This window comes from Sus scrofa, chromosome 4, assembly GCF_054392235.1.
Source record: "Sus scrofa isolate SSC_HxYL_T2T_F1_AM1 chromosome 4, Sscrofa_HxYL_maternal_Yorkshire_Landrace_v2.0, whole genome shotgun sequence".
Lineage (NCBI taxonomy): Eukaryota > Metazoa > Chordata > Mammalia > Artiodactyla > Suidae > Sus > Sus scrofa.
In genome coordinates, this window is record NC_139386.1 from 66,282,666 (window position 1) to 66,294,849 (window position 12,184).

The 12,184-nt window shown below is 41.2% G+C and overlaps 1 protein-coding gene across 2 annotated transcripts; it reads right to left on the bottom strand.

The window, feature by feature from the left end:
* Nucleotides 1–1,356: 1,356 nt before the first annotated feature.
* Nucleotides 1,357–8,309, bottom strand: TMEM70 (transmembrane protein 70). Of its 2 annotated transcripts, none has more exons than XM_005663024.4 (3): nt 8,042–8,309; nt 6,442–6,547; nt 1,357–1,886 (listed from the first exon to the last, which is right to left on the bottom strand). In XM_005663024.4, exons 1-3 carry the CDS (start codon nt 8,213–8,215, stop codon nt 1,429–1,431), a joined length of 738 nt encoding a protein of 245 aa, XP_005663081.2. In that variant the 5' UTR covers nt 8,216–8,309; the 3' UTR covers nt 1,357–1,428. The 2 variants fall into 2 exon arrangements, with proteins under 2 accessions (XP_005663081.2, XP_001927531.2); XM_001927496.5 differs by having other exon boundaries at nt 8,030–8,309.
* Between the last annotated feature and the right edge of the window lie 3,875 nt (nt 8,310–12,184).

Consider the following 12,184-nt stretch of genomic DNA (forward strand, 5'->3'; position numbering starts at 1 on the left):
TTGTACCTCCATGTGCACTCCTTTGATAGATACCCTGTCACAGTAGAACTGCATGTGCTAAATAGAAGGTAATGCCTTTTATTAAAAAAAAGCTGTCTCCGGAGTTCTGTTGTGGCACAGCAGAAACAAATCCAACTAGGAACGGTGAGGTTGCAGGTTCGATCCCTGGCCTTGCTCAGTGGATTAAGGATCTGGTGTTGCTGTGGCCGTGGTGTAGGCCGGTGGCTACAGCTCCCATTAGACCCCTAGCCTGGGAACCTCCACATCCTGTGGGAGCGGCCCTAGAAAAGGTAGAAAGACCAAAAAAAAAAAAAAAAAAAAAAAGAGCTAAAAATCTTTAAATGCCAACACTTGATAGTTAGCATGGAGACAGCTTTTTTTTTTTTTTTTTTTTTTTTTAGGGCCACACCCATGGAGGTTCCCAGGCTAGGGGTCGAATTGGAGCTACAGCTGCCAGCCTACACCACAGCCACGCAACATCAGATCTGAGCCACATCTGTGACCTACACCACAGATCACAGCAACGCCAGATCCTTAATCCACTGAGCAAGGCCAGGGATCGAACCTGCAACCTCACCGTTCCTAGTTGGATTTGTTTCTGCTGTGCCACAACAGAACTCCGGAGACAGCTTTTTTTTAATAAAAGGCATTACCTTCTATTTAGCACATGCAGTTCTACTGTGACAGGGTATCTATCAAAGGAGTGCACATGGAGGTACAAAAGGAGCCACTGAAGACACTACCTAGGTCACCATTGCCCCTGTAGCTAACCACACTCCACTGGACCTAGAGATCCTGGATGCTAGTCAGATTCATTTCCACCGAGCCACAATGGGAACTCCTGGACCTGGAGATCCTTATCATGGGCAACCACAGCAGAGAAGATAGGCATTCTAAACCAAAAACAGATGAACACTGCTTCCCAGAATTTATGAATTTTTAAAGAGCTTTTCATGTGGGAAAAGGTAGTACTACATCCTTAGAAAAGTCCAAATAGACAGGAAAAATAGCTCTTCCATTTGCTTCTGACATCCAATCCCCAGCTGAGAGGCAGTAACACTTATACATAAAAGTATCCATGCACATGGCAGCATAAAAATCCATCTTCATACTTTAACACAAATGGTAGAATATCACATTTTTTTTTCAAATATTTTATTATAAAGGAAGATAATTCCTTGAAAATTAAAAGTTGTTTGATAAAGTTCCAAACTATTATTTCTGGCTGTGCCTGTGGCATGTGGAAGCTCCCAGGCCAGGGATCAAACCCGAGTTGCTGAACTGACATCACCGGATCATGAGCCCACTGCACCACAAGAGCATGCCCAAGTTATTTTTAACAGTCACTAACAGAAATCAAAAGTAAAAGCAATGTAATTACACATTGAACATAAATAACATCTGAGTATATACACAAAAACAACAGATTCATTTGTCTTCTTTAAGCTGTTTCTTTTCACTGTCTTCTTCCATATCAAAAGTGAATGGTTTGTCATAGCCCATTAGATGGTCATAGTCTTTAGGGTTTGGAAAGAGCGCTGGATTAACTAACAGTGATTTTGTTTTAGCGTAAAATGTGGTAAACACATGTGTGCTGTTCGGAACCTTCACATCGTTCTGGTGAAACACTGTACTTTTTTCTGAAAGGACAACACTGTAAGTGATGGCTTTGTAAGTGTCTGTTGTGGCCTCATGGTACAACCGAATGACATAGCCTTTTGTCAGAAAGTGAAGCAGTGCTGGAGTGATCACTGTAAAGCTTCCTATGATGCCATAAAATAAGATCTGCAAAGGCAGATTTCCAAACAGCATATTATTTTGTGCAAAAATGTATGGAAGAAACACAAGGCTGATCACACTGGTAGAGTAAGAGAAACACTTCACACCTAAATGGGAAAAAAAAATGGGAGACGATTAACACTTTTAATGTTTACAAAAGATTCAATCTATCCAATTAATTCTTCCACCTTTCTTCCTACCATATCATCATTAAAACAATAAAACTGAACACACACATAGTGCTTATTATACTCCAGGCTCTATTTTAAGAACTTTACATGTTTTATTCATGAAATCTACAAAAAAGACCTATGAGATAGATGTGTAATTATCATCCCCATCACCCCCATTTAAAAGATGAGAAAATATAAGGCACCTGCTCAGTGTCACGTAGTTACCAAGTAGCTGTGTTGGGATTCAAATCTGGGCAATCTGACTCTAGAGTCCAGGCTGTTGGCCATTACAATGCACTGCTTGCCTCTCTGGGTAGGAAATCTACTTTAGGGTTAGCTGGCTTTATTTATTTATTTATTTATTTATTTTTGTCTTTTTGCCTTTTCTAGGGCCGCTTCCATGGCATGTGGAGGTTCCCAGGCTAGGGGTCTAATCGGAGCTGCAGCCATCGGCCTACGCCAGAGCCACAGCAATGCGGGATCCGGGTCGAGTCAGCAACCTACACCACAGCTCACAGCAACGCTGGATTCTTAACCCAACGAGCAAGGCCAGGGACGGAACCCACAACCTCATGGTTCCTAGTCAGATTCGTTAACCACTGCGCCACAACGGAACTCCAGGGTTAGCTGGCTTCTACTTCAGTTCCCAGTAAGATTTAATATTACTTAAAAATCCTTATGGATTCTATAAAAGTTAATTCAGCCAGAAGATAATCAAATAAAACTTTCCATTAACAAATACTTCCACGTGTCTAACATAAATCGCCCAAATATAGGACTAACTTTATCAGAATAAGTGTGAATTAAAAAATAAGAGCACTGCAGCCTGAGTTCAGTCACTGAGATCTCACATCAAGCTGCTACAAAATAACACCAGCGGTTAAGAAAAATATGGGAAAGGTAATTGACTTCTTTTCCAAGGAAAGACATTCAATCAAGTTAAAATCGGGAGATATTTTTACTTATCACATTAAATGATTAAAACTCAGTGACTTCTGAACTGCATACTTAAAAATGGTCAAAATGAGAGTTCCCATTGTGGCTCAGCAGAAATGAACCCAACGAACCCAATAGAATCCATGAGGATGTGGGTCAATTCCTTGTCCCTCTCCATGGGTTAGGGATTAGGCATTGCCACAAGCTGTGGTGTAGGTCCCAGACACGGCTCAAATCCTGAGTTGCTGTGGCTGTGGTATAGGCCAGCAGCTGCAGCTCTGATTCAATCCCTGGCCTAGGAACTTTCATATGCTGCAGGTGCCGCCCGCAAAAGAAAACAACAACAACAAAAAAGATAAATTTTGTTGTCTATTTTACCACAACAAATAAATGACTTAAAATGGAAACTTTCTTCATTTGAATGTATAATTTTAAAATGATCAAATACCATCTGTTTGGAAAACAGACAAGATCCTAGATGAGTTGATTACAAAGTTAATTTGGAAAAATAGATGAGAGGAAAAAAGTCAGGGGGAGAGGGAATTAAATACTAAAACAAGACTCTTAATTAAAATAGTGTGGTACTGATTCACAAATAAACAGATCAATGGAACAAAATGGAAAATCTAGAAACAAACCTAATTGCATATGAAAATGTAGTACAGACTAAAGATGTAATCTTTTTTTTTTTTTTTGCTTTTTAGGGCTGCACCCACAGCATATGGAGGTTCCCAGGCTAGGGGTCGAATCGTAGCTACAGCTGCTGGCTACACCGCAGCTCATGGCAACACTAGATCCTTAACCTACTGGGCGAGGCCAGGGATCAAACCCAAAACCTCATGGTTCCTAGTCGGATTCCTTCCCACTGCGCCACAAAGGGAACTCCTAAAGATGTAATCTAAAACAAGTAGTGCTGGGACAACTATCTTACACCAGGGAAATTTCAAATAATCCTAAATTTAAATGTATAAAATAAGATATAAGAAAATATCAGTGAAGTTCCTGTATAATCTAAAAATAGGGAAACTTTTCTACTTATGACTCCAAATACAGAGGCACTCAAGGGGAAAGTCAATAAATTTGATCACATTGTTAAAATGCACCATAAATACCATAAACAAAGAGACAAGGAAAATATTTGCATCTTCTGCCACAAAGGTTATTATATAAAAGGTTTCTAATATACGAGAAGAAAAAGACCAAAAACCCAATAAACAAGCATGCAAGAAATATAAGCAGACAGTTCAATGAAACAAAAATGCACCATGGTCCCTTTAACAGAAGACGCTAAACTCAATAAGAAACATGCAATTAAAACCACAGTGAGATACTATTTTTCCCCAAATTGGAAAGAACCAAAAATCTGACATCCTACACTGTTGGTGAGGCTGTAACAAAGCACTCTCATACACTGCTGTTGGTTGAAGGCTTAATTATCTTGCATCAGTAATTTAAAAATAATTCCTTCTTCCCACAGGTAGTTACTATGACATCGGTACACGTGGGAGTCAATGGGGACCAAGCTGCTTTCTATACAAAAGCCTCCTTAGCCCTTCCAACTACCTCTTTGTTCTCCATTACTCTTTGCACACTAGAGTAGGCTGAATAATGCCCCTCCCAAAAATTCATGTCAACCCAGAACTTCAGAACGTGACCTTATTTGGAAACAGGGTCTTTGCAGGCAGTGAAAGTTGAAATGAGATCGTGCTGGATTAGGGTGGGCCCTACATCCAAAGAGAGTGTCCTTAAAAGGACACCACGGAACAAGTAGAAACACAGAAAAGGCCGTGTGAAGCAAGAGGCAGGGAGTGGAGTTATGCAGTTACAAGCCAAGGAACACAAAGGACTTCTGGAGCCACCAGAAGCTGATGCCTAAAGCCTCAATTTCAGACTTCTAGCCTTCAGAACTGTGAGAAGAAATTTTTGTTGTTTTAAGCCACCAAATTTGTGGGAACATATTGCAAGAGCCCTAGGAAACTAATACAAATAATTCACTTTGCCTGGATTGAAGTAATTGCTATTTTCTAAACATATTCTGGGCTTCCTCAGCTTCAGGCCTTTGCTTGCACTACTTCCATGCCAGGGACACCCTTCTTTCACACCTCTTCATGTTCAAACTCCACTTCATCGTAAAATGAGAACGCTATGACATCATAAATTATTGTTGCTGAATTAACAAGAACTGTCACCTAGAAGTCCTTTCAAACGTCTTTTTTAATTACTATTTATTTTTATTTTTTATTTTTGTCTTTTTGCCATTTCTAGGGCCGCTTCTGCGGCATATGGAGGTTCCCAGGCCAGAGGTCTAATCGGAGCTGTTGCCACTGGCCTATGCCAGAGGCACAGCAACTCGGGATCCCAGCCATGTCTGTGACCTACACCACAGCTCACGGCAATGCCGGATCGTTAACCCACTGAGCAAGGCCAGGGATCGAACCCGCAACCTCATGGTTCCTAGTCAGACTCCTAACCACTGAGCCACGACAGGAACTCCCTAAACTTGTAGCTTTTAATACACTGTCTTTTCCTTCTCCATGATTAACTATCACTTGGAAAAGCCACTATGTAAAGGTGTTTGTTGAAAATTCTAAGATGACTTTAAAAATATAAGATTAATATACCTTTGAATTATAAAAGTATTACATAATCATTTTAACTGCCAAATCTAAAAACATATAGAGTAAATGTCTACTTACCCAAAGTACTAAGAGATATTAGTCCACGATTTTCTCTGCTTTTTTTTTTTTTTTTTTTTTTTTTTTTTTTTGCTGCTTTTTAGGGCAGCATATCAAAGTTCCCAAGCTAGGGGTTGAATCAGAGCTACAACTGCCAGCCTATACCACAGCCACAGCAACACAGGAGCCAAGCCGAATCTGTGACCTACAGCTACACCAGATCCTCAACCCACTGAGTGAGGCCAGGGATCAAACTTGCACCCTCATGGATACTAGTCAGATTAGTTTCTACTGCGCCACGATAGGAACTCCTGCATATTTAAACGTTACATAAATATACACTTTTTGTTCTAGTGTCTTGTTAAACATCCCAAGAGGTGACCAAAGAATGGAATCTGGAGTGCCCAGCCATAGCATCACAAAGTCATTCCAAAACCTTTTGGAGAGCTCTATCATGACTCAGTGGAAACAATTAGACTAGTATCCATGAGGATGCAGGTTTGATTCCTGGCCTCACTCAGTGGGTTGAGGATCCAGCGCTGCGGTGAGCTGTGCCGTAGGTCACAGACTCGGCTTGGATCTGGCATTGCTGTGGCTGTGGTGTAGGCTGACAACTGCAGCTCCCGTCTAACCCTAGCTCGGGAATCTCCATGTGCCGCGGGTGTGGCCCTACAAAGCAAAAACAAATGAACAAAGAAAAAAAACTTTTAGAAATCTCCTAAATGTGCAAAAGTCTCAACCTCTAAATCTTTCAGCAACAAGCCACAAGAAAAAAATTATAACTTTTCTTGCAGTTACAAGGTGCTAAAAACTTACGTTAAGAGCCTTTTTTACAATTAAGGGGGAGGTGGGGAATATCCTCACTTGTGATTACCCACCAAACACTGTTCGGGCCAGATTCCCAGTATAAATCAGCCTTCCATCTTCTGGGTTTTCAAGCTGTGTGTGTAAACATCGAACACATCTTTCCCAACAAACAGGTATCTATTGAAACAGACCACAATAATGTAAGTACATAATAAATTGTATTTTAGACCAACTTTTAATTTTTTAAGCTTATTTTTGTTAAATATAATAAAGAGTAAAAGAGAACTTATCATATGAGGTGACTTAGGAATTTCTCCAACTAATTCAGACCTAAAGAAATCAAACTGAGTAATAACTGCTTTCCTTAATTCCATTCACAAGTAGACACTAGAATGTAAAGACCTAGGTTTGCATCTCAGCTAGAAGCTTTTTAGATAAAGTGTGAACTTAAACAAATATAAGGTTAACGGAACAGTTTCTTCTATTCCTCATCACTCTTGTTCTACTGTCACAAGATTTAAATGCATTAGCTTTTTCAAAAAAATAATTTTAATTACCTAAGTCAAACACTGCAAATTTAGATTGTTTAAAGTCCAGATCGGAGTTCCCGTCATGATGCAGTAGAATGAATCTGACTAGGAACTGTGAGGTTGTGGGTTCGATCCCTGGCCTCACTCAGTGGGTTGAGGATCTGGCGTTGCTGTGAGCTGTGGTGTAGGTCACAGATGCAGCTTCGATCTGATGTTGCTGTAGCTCTTGCCTAGGCCGGTGGCTTAGACTCCTAGCCCGGGAACTTCCATATGCTGCGGGTGTGGCCCTAAAAAAGCAAAAAAAAAAAAAAAAAAAGTCCAGTTCATTTTTAATACTTCTATTTATACTAGAGATATTTTTTAAATGACTTCTTCCCAAAGACCTTGTATCCATTCCTTGTTTCTTGAAAGTATTTTACTTGAAATCCTTTACTTGAAATATTTTACTTGAAAATCAAATTTCACGGGAACAAAGAGTTCCCTGAACCTCTGAAAATGACTTTCACAACATATACTCTTCAAATGTTAAAGCCATGCCTAATTCCTTTACGTTTAAATGTAATTAGATTCCAATTCCTATGTTGGCCTTTCCTCCATGTTTCAATCATGTTTGCTAATCCCCTAATGTTTTACAGGGCAGGATTAGGAGACGATTTACCCAGATTAAAATGAGGATATCGTCTCCATTCCTTTTTTTCCAGGTGGCAAAAAAATTCCTTAAAAAGGGAACCACCTAATTAAAAAAAAAACGAAAAACAAAAACAAAAAAAACAGAACAAACTCCAAGTCAGAATCTCCAAATTTTTTCAGTTCAGTCTGCCACGCTCACGGTTAGAAAGAAACAGTCCTACAAACCCATTGTATTTGCAACCACCTAGAAAGTGAATGTTAACAGCCCAAAAAATAACCACTCTCCAACAAACACTGCAGACTCGGGGTGTCGTGAACCCCGAGACCACCACCTGTGCCCGAGGCCCAAGCCTGCTACTGTCGGACAGGAGCCACGGCGCAGGCCCGGCAGAAGCTGTGGGAGAGCTGTGATCCCCAGGTCCGATGCTACTCCCACGCTACTCCCACCCCACCCCCACCCCCACTCCCACTCTGGTCCGCAAGCCCTCGGACCGCCGACCTGCGCTCGCACCCGACACGGCAGAAGCGACGCGGCTCCCCACAGCCCCGAGGAGCGGCTGCAGGAGGCCGCCCGCGAGACGGCCGCCCTGGGGCTTCGGAGCATGGTGGCCGCCCACGGCACCGTCCTCTTCCCGCCGAGGCGCAATCCGGCAGCCCACGGGCCGCCCAACGCCAGAAACAGCATCCCGTAAGTGATAAGATACTGCGGACCACACTGCTGCGGCAACCGGGTACCCCGGTGCGCGGTTCCTCACACGACCAAGGCCTGGACGAGCCGCGCAGCAGCCCGCGCATGCGCAGAATGTGCGGCCCGCCTGCAGCCACCCGGTCTCTCGCACTACCTCTCCGAGTGAACCCGCCCCCCGCACAGCAGGAATTAGCAAACGCCCAGCCTGCGCGCCGCTTCCCTAGTAAGAGTCTGGCGCTCTTTTTAACTGGAAGGACTGAGGGCTGAGCCACGCGCGAAAGACAAAGCCTGGAAGCCAGGGTTAAATCTTTCCTTTTCGTGGGCCTCATTTTCTAAAAAAAACTATTTCCTTTACGGAAAGTGATTCTAATCTATTGGCACAGAGGAATAATATATCATTCATTTGAACGAAAATCAATGGTAATTTAATCCAAGCAATGGTTTAGTAGAAAATAAGTGGAACTCGTTCATGTAATGTTGATACTTGTCAAATTTGTCATCGGAAATCATTTTCATCCATATATACATTCGTTCGTCATTTGTTATAAAGGCATTGGACCCCTCGCCTATTGTCAGGATTAAACTGGAAGCAGAGGATACAAAGACACTGGATAATATTGGGAATCCAATATTACACAGTGCTTACATAGTGAAGGAAACACCTAAAAATAAGCTAAAATATAATGCTGTAATATAATTAAAATATACCAATTCAAAATGCTGCAGAAGCCCAAAAGATAAAATGATTAAGTTGGCCTCAACGTCCAAAGGCTTCAGGTTCAGCTGAATCTTGAGAGATGAGCATCCAGCTTGTAAATACAGTTTACTATTACTGATTACTATTTAAGAACAGTTTTTGACTCAAAATATTATTTGCATAGGAGAGAAACAAATAGTCCAAAATAATATCAACTTTGCAAATCTAAATCCTGTTTTTTTCTTAGTATCCAGAAGGGTAAAATTACACCACTTCTTTATGGATAACTTCTCTTTCAAGTTATCACCCTCTTACTTTTTAAAAATTCGTTTTAGTGTTACTCATGTTACAAACAACATCAATTATCCTTTACTGTATGGATATGAATTGAAATTGGTCTGTTCATATAAACGGGTTTTTTTTTTAATTAGTTTTAAAAAGATAAACAGGAGTTCCCGTTGTGGCTCAGCAGTAGCAAAACCTACTAGTAATCATGAGGATGCAGGTTTGATCTCTGGCCTTGCTCAGTGGGTTAAGGATCCAGCGTTGCCATGAGCTGTGGTGTAGGTCACAGACAAGGCTCAGACCCTGCTCAGATCCTGTGAAATAAATAAATAAATGTCAAAAAAATAAATAAATAAACTGAATTATGTTAAAATTGAGTTTATTTAAGCAAAAATTTATTTGAATCAGGCAACACCAAACTGGAAGTGATGAGGAGTACTCCATGGACAGATGCAAGGTTTTTGCAGAGAAGATGAACATGAATCGCAAGGAAATTATTTGACTAGTTATAGCTTATACTGTTGCATTATTTGAGAAAATCTAGTTGGCTCTTTGTGACTGGTTGTCCCTATCTTTGAGGCATTTGTAAGAATTGACTTTGAGAGTTCTGTTATAGCTCAGCGGTTAACGAACCCGACTAGTATCCATGAGGATGCGGGTTTGACCCCTGGCCTTGCTCAGTGGGTTAAGGATCTGGCGTTGCCATAAGCTGTGGTGTAGGTCAAGGATGCGGCTCAGATCCCACATTGCTGTGGCTGTGGCACAGGCTGGCAGCTACAGCTCCAATTCAACCCCTAGCCTGGGCACCTCCATGTGCCACAGGTGCAGCCCTAAAAAAAAAAAAAGAAGAAAGAAAAAAAAATACAAAAAGAATTGACTTTGGCTTAGGTTTCATTTGCTCACTAAACTATGAAGGCATCAGAGCCATCTCAGTCTAATGGCCTCGTATGAATACGCAAAAATATGCTATGAAAGCAATTTTTTTTTTGGGGGGTCTTTTCTAGGGCCGCTCCCGTGGCATATGGAGGTTCCCAGGCAGGGGTCTAATCGGGAGCCACGGCTCACGGCAACGCCGGATCCTTAACCCACTGAGCAAGGCCAGGGATCGAACCTAAAACCTCATGGTTCCTAGTTGGATTTGCTAACCACTGCGCCATGACAGGAACTCTGAAAGCCTGAATTTTTATCTTCTATTAAGCTTAGTTTCTTCCTACACAAACTGTAAGCAAATGAAAATAATAACATTTGGTCTACCTGTCAAGGTTACTAAATAGCTAAAATGAGATCATATTCTGAGAACTGTGCTATTGAATTACATGGAATTGTTACTCATGCTTATTAAATAATTTCCTAATTCTAGTAATTTAGAGACCTTTATTGAATAGAAACTATTGCATGGTATTTTGTAATGATACTAAGGTTGTTAGAAGCCTTCCTTGATTCCCCATTCACATCATCTGACAGGTTCCCTTGAAAAATAGAGGGTGGGCCCTAAAAAGAAAAAGAAAAAGAAAATAAAAATGGAGGGTGGGAGCTCCTGCTGTGGCCCACTGGGTTTAAAATCCAACTGCAACGGCTTGCATAGTTGCTTTGGAGGTGCAGGTTTGATCCCCTGCTCGCTGCAGTGGTTTTTAAGATCTGGCATTCCCACAGCTGCGGCATAGTTCACAGCTGTGTCTCAGATTCAATCCCTGGCCCAGGGACTTCCATATGCCTTGGGTGTGGCCATAAAAAAATACAATAAATAAAATAAAATAAAAATAAAAATGGAGGTTGATGACAGTTTCCTCGTAGCTCAGCAGGTTAAGGATCCTGTGTTGTCACTGCTGTGTCTCAGGTTTGAAACCTGGCCCAGAAACTTCTGCCAAAAAAAAGAAAAAATGGAGACTGGTGGAAAAATTGAGAATGGGTATCACTTCCAGAAACAGACCCACAGACATAGAAAAGAAACTTATGGTTACCAAAGGGGAAGGAGGAAAGGAGGGATAAATTAGGAGTTTAGGATTAACACATATACCCTACTATATAAAAAACAGGTAAACAACAGCGACCTACTCTATTGCACATGGAACTATATTCGAAATCCTGTAATAATCTACAATGGAAAAGAATGTGAAAAAGAATATATATACACACATAGCTGAATCACTCTGGTATACAACCCGAAACTAACACAACATTGTAAATCAACTATAATTAACAAGAGTTCCCACTGTGGCTAGCAGGTTAAGGATCCAGGCTTGTCTCTGCACTAGCCTGGCCCAGTGGGTTAAAGATGTGGTTGAAGCTGCAGTTTGGATTCCTTGGCCCAGGAATTTCCATAGCCTCAGGTATGGCCAAAATTTTTGGTCATAGCAAAAAAATCATCTAGACTACATTCTAACCCTAAATCTGGGATTAGCTAGCCTCAGTATCCTCACCTGGAAAATTCTATCATTAAGCAATTACTATAGAGATCTTTTAAGAAGGCAATAATGCAGAGAAGAAAAGGGGAAGTTATAAGGAGAGAAAACAACACTTCTGAATAAAGGAGTAAAGGTATAATTGAAAAAGAGCCCAAAGGAGTTCCCCTCGTGGTGCAGTGGAAATGAATCCGACTAGGAACCATGAGGTTGTGGCTTCACTCAGTGGGTTAAGGATTTGGTGTTGCCGTGAGCTGTGGTGTAGGTCACAGACGTGGCCCAGATCTGGTGTTGCTATGGCTGTGGCATAGGCTGGCAGGTGCAGCTCTGATTGGAACCCTAGCCTGAGAACCTCCACAGGCAGTGAGTGCAGCCTTAAAAAAAGACAAAAGACAAAAAAAAAAAGAAAAAAGAAAATGAGCCCACAGCCTCCTCTTCTCCCCACCAAACTCTATTCTGAGCTACTATCATAATCTAAAAAACTGTTTAATAATTTTTACAAAAGCTTTGAATACTTTTTATCTGCCCAATCAACTAAAAATGTCTTTCAGGCCCAAAGCGTTAATTGGGTCAATAAACTTT